Genomic DNA, 21477 nt, shown 5'->3' with positions numbered 1-21477 from the left:
TTAATTTTCATACTAAAGCATAATGAGTGATGCTTGGAAATTCCTTTGTAACTAAATGCTCAATGAGAATTTTCTTTTCAATACAGATTGATGTAAATGCACAGGAACTTGCTGCTTTGAAAGCTGAAGTTAGTTGTGTCCAGGAGTACGGGCTTGAACCGACTATCCTCTTGATCCACTTCAGAGAAGGATTGAACAACTGGAGAGGTCGAAATCTGACAAGAAAAGAGGTGAAGATTTTGGTAGACGTCAAAACTTCAAGAAACAAAGAGAAAGCTCCTCGTAGGCTTGTTCTGCCTGTTTTCTGATGTGTTGTGCACTTGCGAGCAAAATGCAACATTTTCTTTGACAGGGCAGCATATGGAGGAATGCCTGAGAGATATCCTCTGGCTGGTCCAAACTCTTATGATTATCAAGTTCCTAGCCACCCTGTTTTTGTTCAGCAACCAAATTATCAAAGAATATGCTTTTATCCCCAAGATGTAGTTATCAAATCTAAGATTTGTGTGCAACCTTAGTGAATGTTCAGAGAATTTATTTGTGAGTGAATCACATTTTCCCACCCATGTTTGGCTATAAAACACTTTTTCACCCCTAACTGACATAAATAACATTTCTTCATCCAAAATCATATATAAATAATATTTTCTTATCCAAAATTAAACTTTATTGAAATAACATAATTAAAAAGTGAAATTGTTCTTTTATCTCTATTATTTTATTTTTCAAAATATCATATAACACTATATTAACAAAAAATTAAAATTAACACTTTAAATATTTAAATTATATAAGAAAACATAATATTTCTCCGTATTTTCACTCTTATTCCTTATTTCTCTTTTTTATAATAAAATTGTCTTTGTCGTATAATTGTATATTATAGAATAAATTGTAATTTTTTAAAATATAAAGGGTTTTTCCAATTTTTAGAGGGTTATTTGAAATTCTTAAAAAGTTTTGAGTCTTTTGAAAATTTTATAAATACGATATGCCCCAATAGCTTCAAAAATAATGTTACAATCGCAAAGAATTGAACAGAATACAATTCAAAGATTAATTTGTGAGTTTTGAAACTTTTTTTAAGAGTTAAATTATCATATTTAAAATATTTGAATATGATAGAATACTGTTATTTTAGAAAAAGTGTTTTTTATGCTAATTAAAAGTAAAAAAGTGTAGTACAACAAACTTTGAGTTGTGAAATGTTAGTTACACAATATTATAAATACTCATTTAAATACTTAATTATATGATAACAATAAATGTATCTATTTATGTAATTAAAATAAGTACAAATGGTTTTATTGATGTGAAAATGTGTAGTTAATAAATTTTTATATGTCGTTAATAAATTAATAATACTATATATATAATTTTTATGCACAAATAATGATGTGTCACTATATGATTAAGTGTTTTTTATCTTTAATTTTGAACTGTCTAATCATATAATGATATATCATTATTTGTGTATAAAATTATGTATATAATACTACTTTAAATCAATTTTTTGCCAAAAAAGTTTATTCAATTATTAGTTTCCACCCATTAATTTTGAAAAATTCAAATATATTCCCAAGTCAAAAACCCTAATATATATATATATATATATCATCTCCTCCACAGTTCGGCGTCAGAAAGTCGTGGGCTCTATGTCATTCAAACTTGTCTCCTCTCTGGCACTCAAAATCTCGGCGAACTTTTTATAACTTGTCTTCAAATCGTTAGTGCATCGAACTGTTTGTCTTCATCAGACTTTAGTATGATTTTTTTTTCCCTGATTGAGACGAACTCTCCCGTTGATGTGCTAAGTTATTACCTTTTCAATGCTTTTGTTTTGGTGCAATCTCCATTGCTCCTTAGTGAATGGCTGTAACGAATATTCTTTTTATTGATATATGATTTAGTAGCCTTTCAATTGATAGACAAATTGGTTGAAAGATCATCTTTTCTGTTCTCTTCCTTTTCTTTCCTTTACTTTTTTGGATCTGCGCTTCTAGTGTGCAGTCATTCATTGTAGTGTCTAGACTTGTTCTACATTTATTTAATGTTCTTATGATTATGACTCTGTTGGGTTCTGTCTTGTTTTTTTGTATATTTAACAATACATTATATGGTTGTTATAGTGTTAAAGTTTATTGCCGGGGCTTCTTCGTTGTCCATATGAGGTTCTGTTATCGTTTATTAGTTCTATGGATTCTTTGCATAAGCAAAAGAGTGGGTGGTATACTGTCCTGGTAAAAATACTAATTACCTATTTGGTCAATTAAGATTTTCATGGTTGATTGCATCTTGTTTCCTTGCCTTAATGCTCCTATTTGTTGGGCTGTATTGTTGTATCTTTGCTGCACTATTTGAGTTCAAATATCATCAATTACAGAAGAATAGATTTTCCTTAAGTTGTTAGTCGTGGAGATGGCTTTAGTAGCTTTGCATGTTGTTACTGTCAATAGTTTTCTGTGTTTCATGTCTTTAGTAGATCATGCTTTTTAAATAATGCAGAAATTAAAATTCTCAGTTTTTCATCACTCAAGTTCTCAAATTCTTTTTCAGTACCATCTTCTTTCATTCTCGCATTGCTTTCAAACGAATTAGGCAGCTAGTGATGTATAAAATTCAATTGTCCAAAAGCCAGAGCTTGACTGGAACTGGGGGTTGATGTTTATTTTCACAAGGATCCTAAATTCGAACCTGACTTATCAAGCACATATCAACCTGTAAAATTTCACTCGTTAATTCATAGAAATATGCTTGGATGATTAAGTCTTTATCATTTGCAAATTCAGTATATCATTTTCGATAAGTAATGTGTCATTGACATACTATACCAGAAATGCCACTATGATTCCAGTAACTTCTGATATCCACATGTTTTATCTTCTAAATAAACATACAAACAATTCAACATCTCATCTATGTTAACCTCTAAAATTTCACTCGTTGTTGATTCAAATTATCGCACGAACCTTGAAATTTTAATAAATTCCCAGACCGACTTTGCATTTTTTTTTTTTCCTTTTTACTCCACGCGTGGTCATCCTTCCTAAACTCTCAAAGCCTCTGCAGCTTAATGACGGAAAAGGAGCCACCTGTAATTAATGTAACTTAGCCAAATTCCATCCATAAAAAGGTTAGAAAAATAAAATCCCAGATGAAACAATACTTGGAGACCTTGGTTGTGGTTGAGAAGCAAGTATTTTGAAGCTCTTCATGGTTTTCAAATATTTTGCATATTTCAACTGCATTCAACCACCTGTTTTGCCCTTCTTTCACGATTTCTTCAACATCCGCCTCATTCAAACAATCTGTAACGTCATTCATATCAGTAAGACAATTCAAATTGTGAACTTATTCATAAGTACTTGCTCTGTTCAACCAGAAAGCGTCTAGCTGAAAGTGCCATAAGAAAGGTGTTAAAGATGAAACAAATGGTTGCAGAAACAGAGTACTCTGTTTATTAGAAAGTGTAATGACACTAAAATTTGGTGAAAAAATGAAAACAGTGTAGGTCAATTGAAGAAAATTGAAGAGCAAAAAAGGAACCTAAGTTTATAGAGAGAAAAGGAATGAACTGAAATACTGTATAACCTCTTATATTATTAAAAGAATGGCAACTGCTTACATTGCTAGAATTACATTTGAATTTATACTCCTTTGTGTCTGATGTGGCAATCCTGATGAAATGCAATAACCACGATTGATCTTTAAAAGAGAAAACACACTACAATTGATTCTAAGCCGTTGGATTTTGCTAAATGAGTCGTTAACTAACCGTTAGTTTGCCGCTGCAAGGCTTGTGCCCCTCTAACACCGTTAAGCCAAAGCACCAACCTTCTTACTTGTTCTACTACATTCTCAACAGAAAAAAGGAAAGAAGAGAGGCGAAAGTGTCATAAATGAAAAGAGAATTGTGATGAAATGAAATGAAATGGGAGAAGTTTATATCGAGTTGGTCGAAGAGCAAATCCAAGTGGGTATTGATCACTTCGCTGAGAGATTTCCAGAAGATGTGGGGTCATTTTCACGTCTGACACAAATTTACGTCCACGGAATCTATACGTTGTGCAGGGTTTTTGATCACCAAAGTTATCCAAAATACAATAATGTCCTCCTTCCATAGTGAAAATTACAAAAATAACAATACAATACTGTAAATTATACAAACCCTTCGAATATAAGCCACATTATTTAACAGATACTAATAAAAATGGCTGGCGGAACAAGCTTCATTAATAATTCTTTATCTGCCAATCTGGAATTTTTTGAGAAATCATGCGATCTTGATATTTATCAAAGCAATTGGCCCTCGAATTTTCACTCCCTCATTTAAGATTTTTATTATCTCTAATAATTTCGAAAAAAAAAATTTTAGATTGACATTTTATTAGTATATGGTGCAAAATGCAAAAGTAGGAAGAAGATGATTGAAGATAATAAGTATACAAAGATGAGATTGATTTAAAGCCATGTAGCATGAAAATGGAAAGAAGGAAATGTGGAAACACATTTTTTAAAAAAGATAGGAAACAGAAATGTGAAAAAACTTATAAATATGAAAAATATAAGGTTTTGTTTTTATAAATACCTAATTTTTTTGTCCAAAATACATAAACTTATATAGTATAAAAATAAATAATAAAAAAATGAAAAAAAGACTACTATAAAATAGAATTATAGAATCTATTATAAATTGTTTTTGAGTAAGTACATGTAAATATTTAAGAAAAAAGTAATAAGACGCACCAATCTATATAACATGCCAGGGAGGCGATGAGTAACATATCGAAGAGTAGAGAGGAGATGAATTCAATATGAGATTTAAAGACATTTTATGTTTGAAAATATAAAAAATGTGTGTTTAATAGATTTCATAATTTTTTTTTTTAAATAAACGCATTTCAAAATTTTTCAAAAATTTCAAAACGACCCGAAATGTTTCGCACAAGTTTCGGAGAGTTTTGGAAACGGAAATGTTTCCAAAACGTGAAAATACACCCCATTGTGAGTTTCCATGCTACTTTGATTTAAAGGCAGTTTCCTATAGTAATACAAATAAAAGTTTTAGGTCAACAGGTACAGTTTCTGATGATAGGAAACATTTAATAGCTAAAAATTATCGTGCTTCACCTCTGAAAACTGTTCCATAGACTTCTTCAAATCCTGCAATTCATAATAGCAACCAAGTGTGCGAGGATTAGGGAGGAAATCATTCTTTGTCTCTCGGAAGAAAGGCTGATTTTTAACTCAGATTTGTAACCTGGCATTCCATCTCCAGAAAGCACAGATTTTAACAAATAAAAGCAAACTAATCAACCGATTACTTGTAAATAAAATAGAGTTATAAGAAACCGTACCTGATACCGAAAATGGTATAGTTTTTCCAGTTTCTTGGGAAGACTGAGCCGTTAGTCTTCTTGCTGCCTTTGCAATATTTCTGATATTTTCAGAAATAATGTGACAATGAGAATTGAAGAAGGGCATGGAATAAAGAAGCAGATTTAGATGACAACAGACGAACTGACGAAGCACAAAAGTAGAAAGATATGAGCTAACCTTTTCTTCTCTGTAGTGAAAAGGAGCTATGTCTTAAGGGCCTCTGAAGCAAGTGTTCAATTAGGTAGTAGTCAAAACAGAAAAAAAAAAAACAAGTTGTTTCCTTCAAAATGTACTTCCAAATCAAAAAATATAGCTGATAAGTGTCAAGACTCAACTCAAGAAACGAAACTTGAATGAAAAACAAGAATACTTAGCAGAAGCCCTAGATCTACGGAGCAAGAAAAGGAAGAGGAAGAGGAAAGAGAGAGAGGTTACGGAGAAATCCAGAGAAAATTGTTTTTATTGAGTGAATAACAATTGTAGTGACAAGATATTTTGCCGCTCTATTTAACACCCACTTAACACCTCCGTTCAACTTTAAAAGAAATAAAAAGGACCCTCACTTGATTTGTCTTTGACAAATAGGACTTGGTAAAATTCTAATAAAGGACACTACAAATTAAATCGTACGTAGCATTCCCAGAATCTTTGAGACTATAATTCTCACCCTTCAATCATCTGTTAGATGCGACTTTGAACCATGGACATACAAGCACTTCAATATCTTAGCGCTGCCCACTTGAAAGAATTCAGAATTGTTAATATAAATTTGCAGAGATGAACTTTTATGCATATTGAAGGAACGTCAGTCAAGTTGACATGAGATTCCTGAATTGTCTTTCCATCCTTCTTTACGCTCCACACATGCATGTCCATCCTTTATGTACTTTATGAGAGTTTTATGGGCTATATATCATAAAAAAAACCACTTGAATTGTTGAAGACTAAAGTCTTACATCTAACAAATACAGTATAAGTGAATGATATATAAGTGTGGGAGATTGGGCTTTAACACAAGCCAATTAGTTTTATGTAATATGAGTTTCAATCTTTATATTTATAGGCCAATAATATATGTTACGATATGGTATCAAAACTGTCTATGGTGTTTGGGAGATTGGCCCTTAATGTGTAATATGAGTTTTGTAGTTTTGCGTAATATGAGTTCCGATCTCTATACTTATATCTATTGGAATTGTGCTTGTTTCTGTATTTCTTCAACATCTATATCAAGATGTTGATTTGGTGATGATCTTCTTCTCAATAATGTAACTCATTGGTTAAGTGCTTACTTTGTTGAGCAGTAAAGTATGTACCTGAAATCTCCATAACAAAGGTTGGTTTAAAGCTGAAAAGAAATGAAACGGATGAGAGTACAAAACTGGGTTCATGTGCATATAGTGAATGGGTTGTGGAAAGCATGAAAGACATGCGAAAATGTGTCTAGCCCTTATTATAGGTTGTTGCTCCTTCTTCTGCTGTGTCAAATGTGCACTAAATATAAATGAAGCATACTTAACTTATTAATTAATCACATAAAAATATTTTTTGTGTTTTGAGGGATCAGTGGAGGTTGCACTGTTAAAATAAGGTGGATGCGCTTGAAAGAAGAAAGGTGGAGTTTTACTCGTCTGAAAAAAAAAATCAGAAAAAAAAAAGAGGAAAGGTGGAGTTTCAATTTTAACCCATGCAGTACAAACAAAAGCGCAAATGCAGAAGCACGTTTTCTAAAAAAAATAGGAACAGAAATGTGAAAATTTTCTATATATTAAAAAATATGAAGTTTTTTTTTTCTTATAAATACCAATTTATTATAATAAAATATTTTAAGCGTTATATATTTAAAATATATATATGTATGTATATGTATATGCATACAAACCTAAGAACAAGACTGTTTTAAAGAATTTCTCTTTAGTTATCCAGATATTACTCAGATTCTAAATTGAATATGAAGGATAGCGTACCAAATCAGTTACACTAATAAAGACAGTTGTTTTAGACTTTGCCGAGATTTTGAGATACTAGAAAGGAGGGGAGTTCATGTTGTTGATGCATTGATCAAGCCAAATATATCATTAAAGAACTAATGAGTTGAAGATGAGTTCGTCAAGACTTCAAGACACTGGAGACAGTTAGGAGTTAGATGTTGGAGACTGTGAGGAGTTAAGATGGCAAAGGCAGTGAGGAGTTGAGATGCCAGAAACGGAGAGTAATTATGACGATTGCGATGAAGAGGAGATAGTTAGGTTACCATGTAAATTGGGAACGATTTATGTTCTCTTATTTTAACATATGAAAATGTGTTTTTTCTTTCATATTTCTTTTAAATTATCAATACCGTCTCAAAATATTTTGTACTGGTTTTGGGCGGTTTTGATAATTGACATATTTAAAAAATGCAAAAACACATCTGTGTTTTCTGGATTTTAACACAAGAAAAAATAATTACAAGTTGTCGAAGAGGAAGAAGCTAAGGCCACAGTTCCTAACGCAGCCCTTTGCAGTGAAAATGACAATTTCATCCCTAAGGTTAGGTTTGGATTTTGTATTTCAGTCATGAACATTTTTAATGACATTTTGGTCCCTATATTAGTGTCAAGATACTTCACTCCATGTCATCAGCAAACTTGACTTTGAGGGATTCAACTGTCAATGTAATAACACTGAAAGAAACAAAAAGGTTGGTTAAAGTGAAACTTGAGGGTTGCAATTGTTAACTTTCCCAACTACGCGTTCCTGTGGGGCCCTAATGGGTTTAATTTTGTGTTGAAAGATATATAACTGCTTAAAAAGCAGTTTCAAGTCATAATTATTCCTTTTCCAAAAAATAAAAAGTTCTTCTAACGTGAATTTTTTCATCATCACTTCTCTTAATTTTATTGTTGTTAATGTAATTTTATTGTCTTCTTCTTCGCCTTCTTTCTTTAACATGTTTTTACACGGGTTGTATGAAAGACCATTTAGTTACGTAATCAAAGTCAAAGTGAAGTGAAAAGAGTCAGAGTTTGCACCAACTTCGAGACTCTCAGAGTTTGGGTCTAGGCCCAACCTCATGGCTTTGCCCAGTGGAGTTATGGTCGGACACTGTGAACGACAACAAAAGCTACTCAGGTGATGATGGAGCTGAATGGAATTAGGGGATAAGAGCTTGGAGGCACTTGCGTTGAGGAAGGAAGCAGAGAGTGAGTTTGAGAAGGGTGATTTCGAGGGATTGCTCGTCAGGTACAGTTTTTACTGGGGGTGGAGATAAAATTTTTAAAGTTTCATGTTTACATGTGTTTGCAATATCAGTAGTTTAATTTTCTATTGGTTTGGTTACTGTTGGTAGCTTAGATATAGTGAGGTCTTTGTTTCTGCATCTTGTTTTATTGTGCAATATTTATGTTCTGTACAAACATAGGTTTTACAAACATAGGTCAATAAAAAAAAACTAACAAAGTGATATGTTTTTGGCCATGGATCAATATGATGTTGCTGAGAAATTGTATTCAACACGTCTACAGATAGATTCTTCTATTCATCAGTCCAAATTATTCAAGATACCATCAAATATCTAAGCTTTTTACTTAATAATAGCTCTAATTTCCATTGTCAACTTTCAGATTAACCTAATCATTCTTAATAATTTACTCTCACTTAACCCATCTATCATCGAGAGAAAGTTTTAGAAGTTTACAGTTTTTTTTTTTTTTTAATGAAGCTAAAGATCCTAATATTAAATTAATGTGACAATCATACCTAGTACTTTAAAATTTAATCTCAACTAACCCATATATGATTGAGATATTGGCTGGACCTGGAAGTAAAGTTGATGATCAGAATATTGTAATTAGTGTTGACAATCAAACCTAACGTGTGTGGCCAAGTAAGGAACGTCAGATACGGAAAAGGCAGGTCACTTTCTGGGAAAAAAGAGATGAAAGGAAGAAAATGAAATGGTATGGCATCTTCCCGATAAGTGATGCCAATTTAATTAACAGAACAACAAAACAAAACAAATCCTTAACAGATAAACAGACCTAATTAACCCATTTTTTGAAGCCTTGGCCTTGAGGATAAGACGATGAATGAATTTGGTAGCTATATGAATAGGCATAGTAAAATCCATGCCTGGCAAGGAACAATTATAGGGATCAATAGTTTTAAGTTAAAATGTTTGAAAATTTAATCCCAAATATGCACAAACCCATATATGACTTAATTTTTAAGTACGAATATTTACAGGCCGGCAGTGGCGGAGGATGGTTACGCGGTGGGTGGAGAAGGGACTGACAAATTGAATTTTTAAGGACTCCCACCTAACGGTTATGTCACTGATAATTTATAAATTTTGGCCGGCCAATTTTTTTTAATGCTAAAAGACTTAGTGATGGTGGAATATAAAGTCAATTACTTAATTACTTGATGATTTAGTTTAACCCTCTCTGTTTATGCGAAGTACCTCTCATCACTTGCAGCAGTTCATGGCTTCCTCTTCTTCTTCTTCCATTACTCCTAATCTAGAGTATGAGGTTTTCCTTAGTTTCCATGGTGTGGACACCCGAACAAACATTACCAGCCATCTGTATGAAGCCTTCTGTCAGAAAAAGATTAAAACTTTCATTGATGACAGCCTTGTCAGGGGAGAAGAAGTTTCTCCATCTCTTTTGAGGGCAATTGAACATTCAAAGATCTCGGTTATCATTTTCTCTAAAGGCTACGCTTCCTCCAGATGGTGTCTCAAAGAACTTGAGGAGATTGTTGAATGTAAGAACACGTATGATCAGATCATAATACCAGTCTTCTATAACGTAGATCCATCTGATGTCAGGAATCAATATGGGGATTTTGGGAAAGCATTTGCTGAGCTTGAAAAGCGTTTTATGGATGATTCAGAGATGTTGCAGAGATGGAGGACTGCTTTGAGGGATGCAGCCAACATTTCTGGTTATGATTCAAAGAACTCCAGGTAACTGTAAATTTTTTTATCAATGTTTTTATGTAATAATCTTTTCTTTTTTTTGGTAAGTACTTTGAAGCTACAAATTACTGGGAACAGAATCAGATGGTCATGTGTCTTCTGGCCCAAAACACAGAAAGACTTAATACAAACAATATCCATTAATACGAAGTGTCAGTTTTACTATCTAAATATGATATATCATTGAATACATAGTTACTGATTATTTCATTTTTTCTTAGAATTGAATTGAATTTAATTTTAGCATTGATAAGTTTTATAAGTTTTCAGGACATGGAAAGTGATGATCAAATTATATTTGAATCTAAAATTTTGTGCTACTGAGAAATGAACTTGAGTTCATGTCATGACGCAATTCTTCATCATGACAAGCTTACATTCTAAAAATTTTTATTCAATGACCAGTCAAAAGAAACAGAAAAAAATTAAAATTATGTTATATTTCTTTATTTGGTTTTTAGTCATTTAATTTTAGTATCATATTATTTAATTATTTTTTTTTATTTTTAGGAATGAGGCATCATTGGTAAAGGATATTGTCAATGATGTATGGAAAAAATTGGATTACAACTCCATAGATATTCTTTCCAAGGACCTAGTTGGACTAGAGTCATCAATCGAAGAGATCGGAAATTTGTTATGTACAAAGGGTGTTCGCAAGTTAGGAATTTGGGGCATCGGGGGCATAGGAAAAACTACTCTTGCTGATGCTATATTTAAAAAAATCTCTGAACAGTTTGAAATGTCTTACTTTATTCTGAATATTAGAGAAGAATCAGAGAAATGCAAGGGATTAAATGACTTATGCCAAAAACTGAGTTGTGCAGTTCGAGGGGGTGAACATCGCAATCATGGATTCACCTTCACAAGAAAAAGTCTCATTGGCAGAAAAAAAGTTCTTATTGTGTTTGATGATGTAACGAAGTTAGAACAAATAGAATGTTTAATGAGAGTTTTTGATAACTTGGATTCAGAAAGTCGAATCATCATAACGACAAGGGATAAACATGTGCTAACAAATTGTAAAGTGGATCATATTCATGAGATGGCAGGGTTATCTTCTCATAATGCTGTTCAACTTTTTGCCCTATATGCCTTTAATGGAAACCCTCCAACAGAAGATTATAACATTTTATCATCTATAATAGTAGCTTATGTTAAGGGTGTTCCACTAGCTCTTAAAGTTCTAGGTTCTTTTCTTTTCAAGAGGACAAAGAGAGAATGGGAAAGTGTACTAAAAAACTTCAGAACAAGTCTTCATGTGGATGTCCACAAGGTGTTAAAAATAAGTTATGATGGATTAAATGATAAAGAGAAGGTTGTATTTTTAGATATTGCATGTTTCTTTAAAGGATATAAAAGAGATCTCATAGAAGCAATCTTGAATGCTCGTGACTTCGACTCTCATATTTCTCTACATCTTCTCATTGAAAGGTGTCTCATAACTACATCATCTGACACCATAACAATGCATGATTTACTTGAAAAAATGGGTAGAGAAATTGTTCGGCAAGAATCAATTGATGATCCTAGTAAACGTAGTCGGTTGTGGGATCACGATGAAATCGTTTCAGTATTGAAGAATAATATGGTAAGAGCCAGAACACTTGTTTTTTATTTCTATTTTACACATAAAATATAATAAAATATTAGTTAGCAGAATATTCATTTCCAGTTATCATTGGGAATTAAATTATTTAGTATAGGGTAGTATTGACACATCTATTATTATTATTATTATTTACATATCCTGAAAAGAAATCTATTTGAGAGTAAATAACTTAAGAATTGATGTAATTAAGCAATTTCAAATTGACTTTTCATCAATATGTTTGTGACTACCAGGGAACTAGAGCAATTCGAAGCATACGTTTGGATATGTCTAAAGTAGAAGAGTTGCATTTAGATCCTAAAGCTTTCAACAACATGCAAAACCTAAGATTCTTGGAATTTTATGGGTCTGAACATGGAAAGAATCTGTCTGAATCTGATTTCTTTGCATTGCACCTTAACTTTAGATTCTTGAAAAAAAATAGCTCCAAGGATGGAAAGAAAGTGCATGGTTTTGAGAAACTTAAGTCTGATTTCTCCGAGCTAAGGTATTTTTGCTGGCATGGATATTCTGCCAAATCATTGCCACCAAATTTTAATCCAAAGAACCTTATTGCACTTTATATGCATAATAGCAAAGTTAAACAACTTTGGACTGGTAACCAGGTAAATGTTAACTTATATATTGCCTTTTTTTTTGCTTTAAATTGTAAATATATGTATGTTATTTATGTTGTTTTAATTCATTTAATCTTTTTTTTTTTTTACAGAAACTTGTTAATTTGAAGCATATTGATCTCAGTCAATCTAAGCATTTACGCAGAATAAAGGATTTTTCACTTATGCCAAATCTTGAGAGCCTGATTTTTGAAGATTGTACAAATTTGCTCGAGAGTTTCTCATCTATCCCTAGTCTCCGTAAACTTGTTATCCTTAATCTACGTGGATGCAAAAGCTTTGATAATCTTCCAATTAGTGTTCATTGGCAATCTCTTCGAGAAATTAATCTCTCTAATTGCTCAAATCTCAGAACAGTTCCGTGTCTCCTAGGTACTGTTGACGAGTTATATCTAGATGGAACTGCAATAAAGGAATTGCAATCAATAGAGCATCTATTTAAACTAGAGAAATTGAGCCTTAGAAAATGTTCAAGGCTTGAAAGGTTACCAGAGAGTATTTGTGAGTTAAAATCTCTTAAATGTCTTTATCTCTCAGGTTGTTCGAAAATTGACAGATTGCCTAATAACCTAAGAAATTTAACGACTCTAGAGGAACTTGAACTAAATGGCTTTGCTTTTGCTGAAACACCAACGTTTATGACAAGTTTATCTGTCTTTCAAAAAATGAAAATGCTAAACCTGGTTGATTGTTGTATCGATGTGTTACCCAACAATATTGGTCAATTACTCTCACTAGAATTTTTACATCTTGACCAAAACAATTTTGAGAGCCTACCTGTGAGCATCAAAGACCTCTCTAACCTGCGAGAGCTTTCTTTTAGCAATTGCCAAAGGCTTAGATCCACACCTGAGCTTCCACCCAAGTTAGAATCTATACAAGGAAATAATTGCAAATCACTAGAATCGATATCAGGTTTACCGGCTTTATGCCAAATTCAGTGGGGTCGGCGGAGAATCAGCTTCATCAATTCTTTCAAACTAAAATTAGTGATAACAGAGGCTCAGTTGAATCTTGACAGAAATGCAATTATGTGGGATCGCTCTGAAGTAAGTATATCTCTCTCATTTTCTCTGGTTTCCTATGATGCTTTATTTTTTTCACCCCAGTAAATATTGTAGAATTGATTACATGATTGGAGAATAATTTGACTGAATATTTTTGTCATCTGTCTCTTTGAATATTTGTTTTCATTTTTTTTCTCTTTCCTTTGTTAATAGATTTTATCGTATTAATTTCCTTTTGTTATTTTTATTTCAAAATCTTCAAAGATTAACAATTTAACAAGAAACTTTTTTTCGGTCACATATTCCTTCTAAAAAAATCAATAAATAGTAAGTGATCTTAATCATTTTGTTAATTTTCATTTATTTGTTCAATATATTTAAAATATAAATAGTTGTTTTCTATATTTCTAAAATTTTAAATTTTGAGTGAAAGTCAAATATACCTTTTGACAAAAATGTCCCTCAATTCAACATATATCCTTAAAGAAGTGATGTACATGCAGGATTACATTCCATTGGAGTGGCTTCTTCGGTTTGACTCTCACATATGTTACCCTAGTAGCGAAATTCCGAAGTGGTTTGAATTTAAAAGTAATAATACTTATATAGAGTTTCCAGCAGGTTGGCTTAGTGATAACTTAATTGGTTTTGTTTTTTGTGTTGTTGTATCATTAAAAAAATATCAACAACTTAGAATTTTCAAAGTTGGATATGGTCTATTTGTTAACAAAGAGATCATTTTCCATGGTACCATATTTTTAGAAGGTTCTAAGCGTGAGGTTATTAAATCGGATCATATATTCATAAGATTTGAACATGGTATCATGCCTATGGAATTTCTCACACTCAATTTGAATAGCCAGGGTGTCATTGTATTCTTTGTTCTTCATGAAATTAAGAACGGCAGTTTTCAAAGCCAGGTGGAAAAATGTGGAGTGACTTTGTTGTATGCTAAAGATGACGATTTGAGAAGAGATGCAAGAGTAGACAGAGACATGAGATTGAATTCTATAAATTGCTCTGTTAATGACTGTTTGAAGTGCTATTTAAATTGCTGCTATACACATGGCAAAATGGATGGTTTGGCAAGATCATATGAAATTTTAGATAGATGGTCTCCTTATTCAAAAATATACAAGCAATGGCTGTGTTTCGAAGTGTAAGTTGGATTAAATTAAATGGCAAAATTGATACATATTTATATATTTTATATAGCCCTATTTTGTATAGTTTTTATGGCCTCAACATATACTAGTAACTAGTAAACATCTTTCTCATAGTTATGCCCTCAAAATATGTGGCCGCCTAGGCATTTCTTCTATATGGTAAGTGGACTCAAACAATGTATTTAATTTATTTATTTAGTGAAATTTTAACTTGCAAATCAACTCTTTTCAGTGACTTCTCATGTTCATTTAACTCTTTTATCTCTAATAAAAATAATAATAATTTTTTTTGATGTTTTACATGCTAGACATTATTGTAAGGCCTCCTTTAATTGTGGCCTATGGTTATTTCTAAATTATTTCCCTTCTATTTCAAATATATGATTTATATGGGTTTCAAAGATGTCTTATGTTTCAAATGGTTTATCGGGATTTTGTATATAACTCCACCTATTAATAAACTTTCCATGATTACGGATTTTTTTTTAATTTAAAAAAAAGGTTATACAGTGATCTCAACTCATGATCTATTAAAAATGATCTATTGTCATTCAATTTGTCACATGTAGAAATAACATAAGGCTATGTTGTTATTGGTATTATCGTTATTATTGATGGAAATATTCAATGTATTTTACAGACTATTATATGTGTTTGACAAATATGTTGAACCATTGAAACCTGAAGATCCTCTTCCTAAAGCAAAATTAATGTAAGTACAAAGTCTATGAGCTCATTATATTAGGTCATAACTGGTTGATAAGATTCCCTTTATGTCCCTATGTCCTTCCTTCATATAGTAAAACAATGGCTGATGCATTTAGTCAATGTTGCCTTCTGAATTGCTCGCTAACTTTCTGTCTATGCTATGTAGTTCTGCTTGTGAGTATATTGAAGCGCTTCTTTCCAGTTGAGTTCTCGTCACAGTCTCAGGGGAGAGAGCATGCACAATGAAGATAAGCAAGATCAGTGAACAGAGGACAGAGACCAGAGATTGAATGCTCTAAATTGATCTTTTAATGACTGTTTGAAGTGCTGTCTAAACTCCTGTGACGAACATGACCAATGGGGAAGTTTTCCGAAATCATATGAAATTTTAGATAGATGGTCTCCTTATTCAGCAATATACAAGTGATGAATAGGCCTGCAACTGTAAACATCTTTCTTCTGCATAAAAATTTTAACTCGTTAATCTATTTTCAGTGAATTCTCATATTCATATACTTGTTGCCTTGGTTTTCTCAATATTATTTCCCTTTGGTGTCTGACATAAGATTTATCCGTGAAGCATGAAAGATTGCAAGGAGAAGACTGTATCTGATTTAGTATCCGGTTCAAGCTTGCCATGGGAGGTAGTTAAACAGAAGCTTTTATCCTACTGTTAGGTGTCCAGTGCTCTTTAACGGAAGAAGAGGCACCTGTTATAGAGTCGTTACTTGGAGTAACTGGTGCTGCACGGGTTAGTTATCATGAAAGAAAATTAGTCTTAGAATTCCTCTGTTTTGATTTTAGATGTTAGTGGCTGCTTGATTCTAATCATGAGCATGAAGACCAAGAAATGGAAAACCAGTGTCTTGTTCTTGTTGCTTTTGCATTTAAATTAAATCCTTTTTCTTTCTCTACTTATGATATTTCACTTTCATCGCTGGATTTGTATAATTAGATTGCTACATACTGCATCTGCTTTTCTTCTTTTGCATCCTTATAAACAATTCATCTTTTGTTGATTTCATTTACAATAGCTACAGCTTGTTGTTAAATTGAAGTCTTCTTAGATCTGAATCAAATTACGTCAGTACTTAACTCTAGACTCTGTTGTTATTGTGTAAGTAGAGCAAATTTCTAAGGTTTCCATGACTTGGGTCGTTATGCTCGGAACTCAATTTGATATCCTGCTAGGCTGATTTTGTTTCAGTTCAAATTTAGACCTCAAACTCAGATACCTTTTATATCAATTTTGCATCTTGTTGTCGTTATGCTTATATGTTGTGTGTGTTTATGTCTAAAGCTAATGGAGCTGCATCCCATCATAAGTTCGAAGGGCATGAACTCTCCGTCCACCCAGTTTGTGACCCCAAGTAGATTTCAAATTTATGAGCCCATTCATTAACTTGACGGGGGGGTGGGGAGATGGGGATGGGGAAAGCTTTAAAAGTAATGGCAATCCAAATACGTCAATGCCTGTGATCGTGGAGGTGGAGACAAAACTAGACACTCAGGTGCGAACTATTGACATTTACTCTACTCGGTCTGATAGTAGAGGACACATTGTTTGCATTCCCATTCTAAATTATTCCTCTGTTCAACTTTTCAGTCAGAGGATATGCCACATGGAACATTCCTGCCTTCTAACAAGTATGAACAAGAAGCAGGTAAACCTTTGGATAAGGTAAGTTCGATTGTGTTTCTAGTCATTTGTTTACCTCTGATTCTTATTTATACGAATTTTATTTGTATTAGGTGGATGTATTTGTTTGTTGGATGAAAGATTTCCATTGAAAATTAGAAGTGTACACACTGTTTTTCTCCTCCATTTTTTCTTCCCCTCTTTTCCCTGCCGTATTTTTCTAGTTCATGTTAGCTATTTTACATACTTTTTTGCATCTTCTGTTTTCAGCAGACTCACAAACTCTTGTTCAGCTTCTTAGTCTTTGATCCTTGTTTGTTTGAAATTATTGTTGCTTTATGTTTGCCTAGTTGGCTGAAACTTTTGAAATATAACACTTTCGTAATATGATACATGTATTAATGCAATTAAGGTGGTTTTCGTAATCTTAGCTAATTTTTGCTTCAAATTTTTGCTCTGTTCACCTGTTAATTTCTTGTGTTTTATTGGCTAATAATTTCCTGAGTTGTACAGGCTTGATTGACTGAATTGGAAGAATTGATAAAATGAGTGAACGAAATTTTAGCAGACAATAATAAGAGATACTAATTGGTTGCACAGTTTTCCTTCTGTTTCCACTAATTTTAGCAAACACTCTGATATAGTCAAGTTACTTGAGTGGTTATCATCTGAAATCCAGAAGGGCTATTGAACCAATATAAAGAAGCCTGATTATTGTTCTGTTTTCTCCCCTGTTTTTTCTGCAAATTTTTTGTTTATAATGATTATTTTATGAATCTACGTTTAATAATTCTTCCTCTTGTTGCAGGCTTAGGTCCAAAGACTTTGATTGTTTTTGTTTTTTTGTGAAAGGATACTTGATTATAGTTGTTCTCATTTGTTTTCTTTCAATGCTATGTACAAGTAGTGTTTTGTACTTTATTTCCTTCTAAAAGTTTTCAATATTGTCTATTTGATATGAAATTTAACCTGTTGAAAAATTGGAAATAACAAACTGAATGAATAGTAATGGTTCTGAGTAGGAACTGAACCTGGAACCAAAACTAACTAAACTTGGTTGGCTCTAGCTCTGGCTTAGGTTTGGGCTCTGATTCCTTTTCTCATAAACCAGCCAGTTTTGGTTCCTTGTTTTACAATAGGGTATTTGGGCCTACTCAGCCCTAGTTTTAATTTCAAATAGACAACAGTGTTTTTACGTCAAAGATTGAAATAAAACAAAATTCTCTCAATACCTAATGTATCTATTTAGATTGGATTCACTCACCATGCCCGGATAGAAGTTTGGTGTTATTTTTCGCTTGCTTGTTCTCGTTTAGGAAATCTTAAATGATATTTTGGCTGAAAGCTTGGCTGAATTATGGTGTTTTTGTTGTGATCTTAATAAACATAATTATATTGATATCTTTCTTAGCTGAATTGGTCCGAAAAGCCTCTCTTCTTCATTTGTAAGTAAACTTTTGTGTTCCTTTTATCAAATTGGAGCTCTCAGAGTTTCTTCTTCATGTTTTGAGTAGATTTTCTTAGAAATTACCAAGCTTTTGAAAATGACTGTAAACTACAATGAAGCTTTATAAATTTTGTTTTGAATTTTGGAAATCGTCTTTTTAACTAGTGGTGGTGAATAATTTTTTATTGCACTAAATTCATGAGTAATGTGCTGTTATGATGAACATTTGTTGTTCAATTTAATGTTTGGTGTTCTTTTTAAAGTTTAGATTTAAAGGTCAGTGTTTGGTATGTGAAACTCTTGTTTAAATAAAGGTACATTTAAAATAAGAAAAGATCTGAACAACTCAAATCATAAAACTTTGATACTGGTTCTTCTGTTTTTACTAGCGGGTTGGGCTTATCTATTTATAGAGACTGATTAGGTGGGAGGACATGTGTGAGATACAGTTGCCAAATCTGTTTGTGTTACCATACTAGAGATGAATGATGAGTTTTTATTTGCAAAAGGAAACTCATCTTTCTGATCTGTTTATACTTGCTTGTTTATTTTTCTTATACATGGTATAAACATGGCCTTACTTCGGTTAGAAACTAATTTGATCTCTAAATTTTGAGTCCTGGAAAATTTGCAATTTCAAATTTGAGATTAGTGCTTGTTTATTTTATTGTTTATTGTGATGTAGTGTCGGGTATCTTGAATTTGGACCTTTATACTATTTTGTTGCTTTCTCTGGCTTTTTGGAATAATAACTATTTTCAAATTGGTACTCTTCACCATCCTTGACGTAGAATTACTGAACTAGTCTATTTTTGCACAAAGCCAAGAATTGGCACATAAATTACTTAATGGACTATGCATTACCTTTGGCTTCAGTGTATTCAGTGCTAGCAGTCTCATAATCGAACAAGTTTAACCATAGGCTGTCACTAATTTTGTATATGGTTTTCAAATAGATATTCCCTTCAACATGAAGTGAAATTTTCTCTGTTTGTTTTTTTTTACAAACTTTCGCAGATACAAAGACGTCATGCACCAAATTGTGAGGGTGCTCATAAAAGCCGATTGCAGAAAAAGTTATGGTGAGGCCTGATTTGAACAGATTTCCTAACATGCAACAAGTGGTAAGGGATTTTGAATTGAATTCGTATCTGTTATGCGGCCCTATTTACATTAAAATATTTGAAACACCAAATGCTACACTGCAGGGTTTGTATATAGGTGGTGGAGTAGAAAGTTCTCAGATGGCTGTAAACCCAGGTTTGTCAAAGTAATAACTTATTGTTTTGATGTCCTCACTCTCAAACATTTCTATCTCTTGAAATTGCATGACTCTAATTGCATTTTATTGGTATTTGAATCTCGGAACCAAGAGTGTACACATAATATTAAGACAGTTTGTGAAATTTTGTTACTACTAGCTTACCACTGCCACTCATGGTATGCACCTGCTATTTATTGATTAATTGTGCTCCCTTCACAGCATGATTCCTTCGAATTTTTCATAGTTTTGTTTCCTATATCATTTCAAGTCCTTGTAAAGACTACGTGAGGAAATTTATATCACCTCTTCACCTGCACTGAAGTCATTTTCGATGCTGTCCATAAATCAATGTCTCAAAAATGTTCCTCACAATAGATTTCAGCCATCCATAAGCACAAGTTTCCAGCACTTTGCAAACTTGGCACCTCCATGGAAAATGATGTTGTGCCATGAATCTATGTATATAATCTCTGATGTGCTGAATCTGTTCTTTGAAATTTGATTTCCAGCAGTTCCTGTTGCATATTGAACACTACTTTTTGTCATTTCATGTCCTTGGCATTCAACAAAAAGTCCTCACCAAGGTTTGTGCAGGAATTGCAGCGTTTGAGAATGGAGTATGGACACTGGGTTGAAGAGCAAACAAGTCAAATTTGTGAAATGAGGTCTGCTTTGCAGGCCCATATTAATGATATAGAGCTTCACATACTTGTGGAGGGTGGCTTAAGCCATTATTTTTAACTTTTCCTCATGAAATCTACTGCTGCAAAAGCCCATGTTTTATATATAATGTCTGGCATGTGGAAGATAGCAGCTGAACGTTTTTTCTTTTGGATAGGAAGATTTCGCCCTTCTGAGCTTCTTAAGGTGATTCATATTTCAATTTATTAAATAAAATGAAATAATTTGCCCATTAAAGGGACTTAAATAGATTAAAAAATGTTCCCTTCAAAATGAAGTGAGTCTTTTTTATTTTTCTTTTTTGTTACAAACTCCTGCAGATACAAAGACGGCTTTCCAGTAGTTCCTGTTCTTATAAATCACTACTTTTTGACATTTCATGTTTTTGCAATCAACAAAAAGTCCTCACCAAAGTTTGTGCAAGAATTGCTGCATTTTAGATGGAGTATGGACACTGGGTTGAAGAGCAAACAAGGCAAATTTGTGAACAGAGGTCTGCTTTGCAGGCCCATATTAGTGATAGAGCTTCACATATGTTAGGTTTCGGGTGTATGTATCTCGCAAAGTGAAGAAGAAGCTAAGAACAATGGAGCACAGCAGCAGTAAGTTGCATAGCAGCAAGGGAGAGGAAAATATTCTAGCTAGCAACAAAGGATTGGAGCAATTGGGAAACCAAAATGTGCACGGGCATTTTGAGGCAATAAGGACACATGGCACTATGAAGAGAGAGGGGCAATTGGCGAGGAACAAAAAGGATGGAAATTAGTCAGAGAGTGGGAAGCAGAAAAATTAACTAAGTGTGGTAGAGTGGGAGAGCACAAGCCTCTCGAAATGCCTGGGGATCTTGGATTTTCTTCTTCCATTTTGGTAGTCAGTATGTTGCTCTTATTTTCATTTTATTAATCTAAGTCGTAATGAACTTTTTCAACTCTATTATGGAATTTCAGTAATACAGAAAAGAGATGTTTATTTCCATTGAGATTGAGTATTAGCT

General features: G+C 32.8%; 2 protein-coding genes across 2 annotated transcripts in view; both read left to right on the top strand.

The window, feature by feature from the left end:
- Window positions 1-21477, top strand: part of LOC123199382 (transcription factor TGA1-like) — a 108916-nt gene that overhangs the window by 78630 nt on the left and 8809 nt on the right. The window lies entirely within an intron of this gene.
- LOC123199003 (disease resistance protein RPV1-like) lies at window positions 8510-21249 on the top strand. Its single transcript, XM_044613801.1, has 12 exons — window positions 8510-8604; window positions 9821-10330; window positions 10853-11532; window positions 11695-11933; window positions 12188-12559; window positions 12664-13620; window positions 16138-16203; window positions 17059-17133; window positions 19556-19620; window positions 20312-20467; window positions 20804-20976; window positions 21050-21249. The coding sequence occupies exons 1-12, from the start codon at window positions 8510-8512 to the stop codon at window positions 21247-21249; spliced, it is 3588 nt and encodes a 1195-aa protein (XP_044469736.1).

This window comes from Mangifera indica, chromosome 16, assembly GCF_011075055.1.
Source record: "Mangifera indica cultivar Alphonso chromosome 16, CATAS_Mindica_2.1, whole genome shotgun sequence".
In the NCBI taxonomy this organism is placed as follows: Eukaryota; Viridiplantae; Streptophyta; class Magnoliopsida; order Sapindales; family Anacardiaceae; genus Mangifera; species Mangifera indica.
Note: the sequence above shows the minus strand (reverse complement) of the source record. Positions and strands in the feature narration are given on the sequence as shown.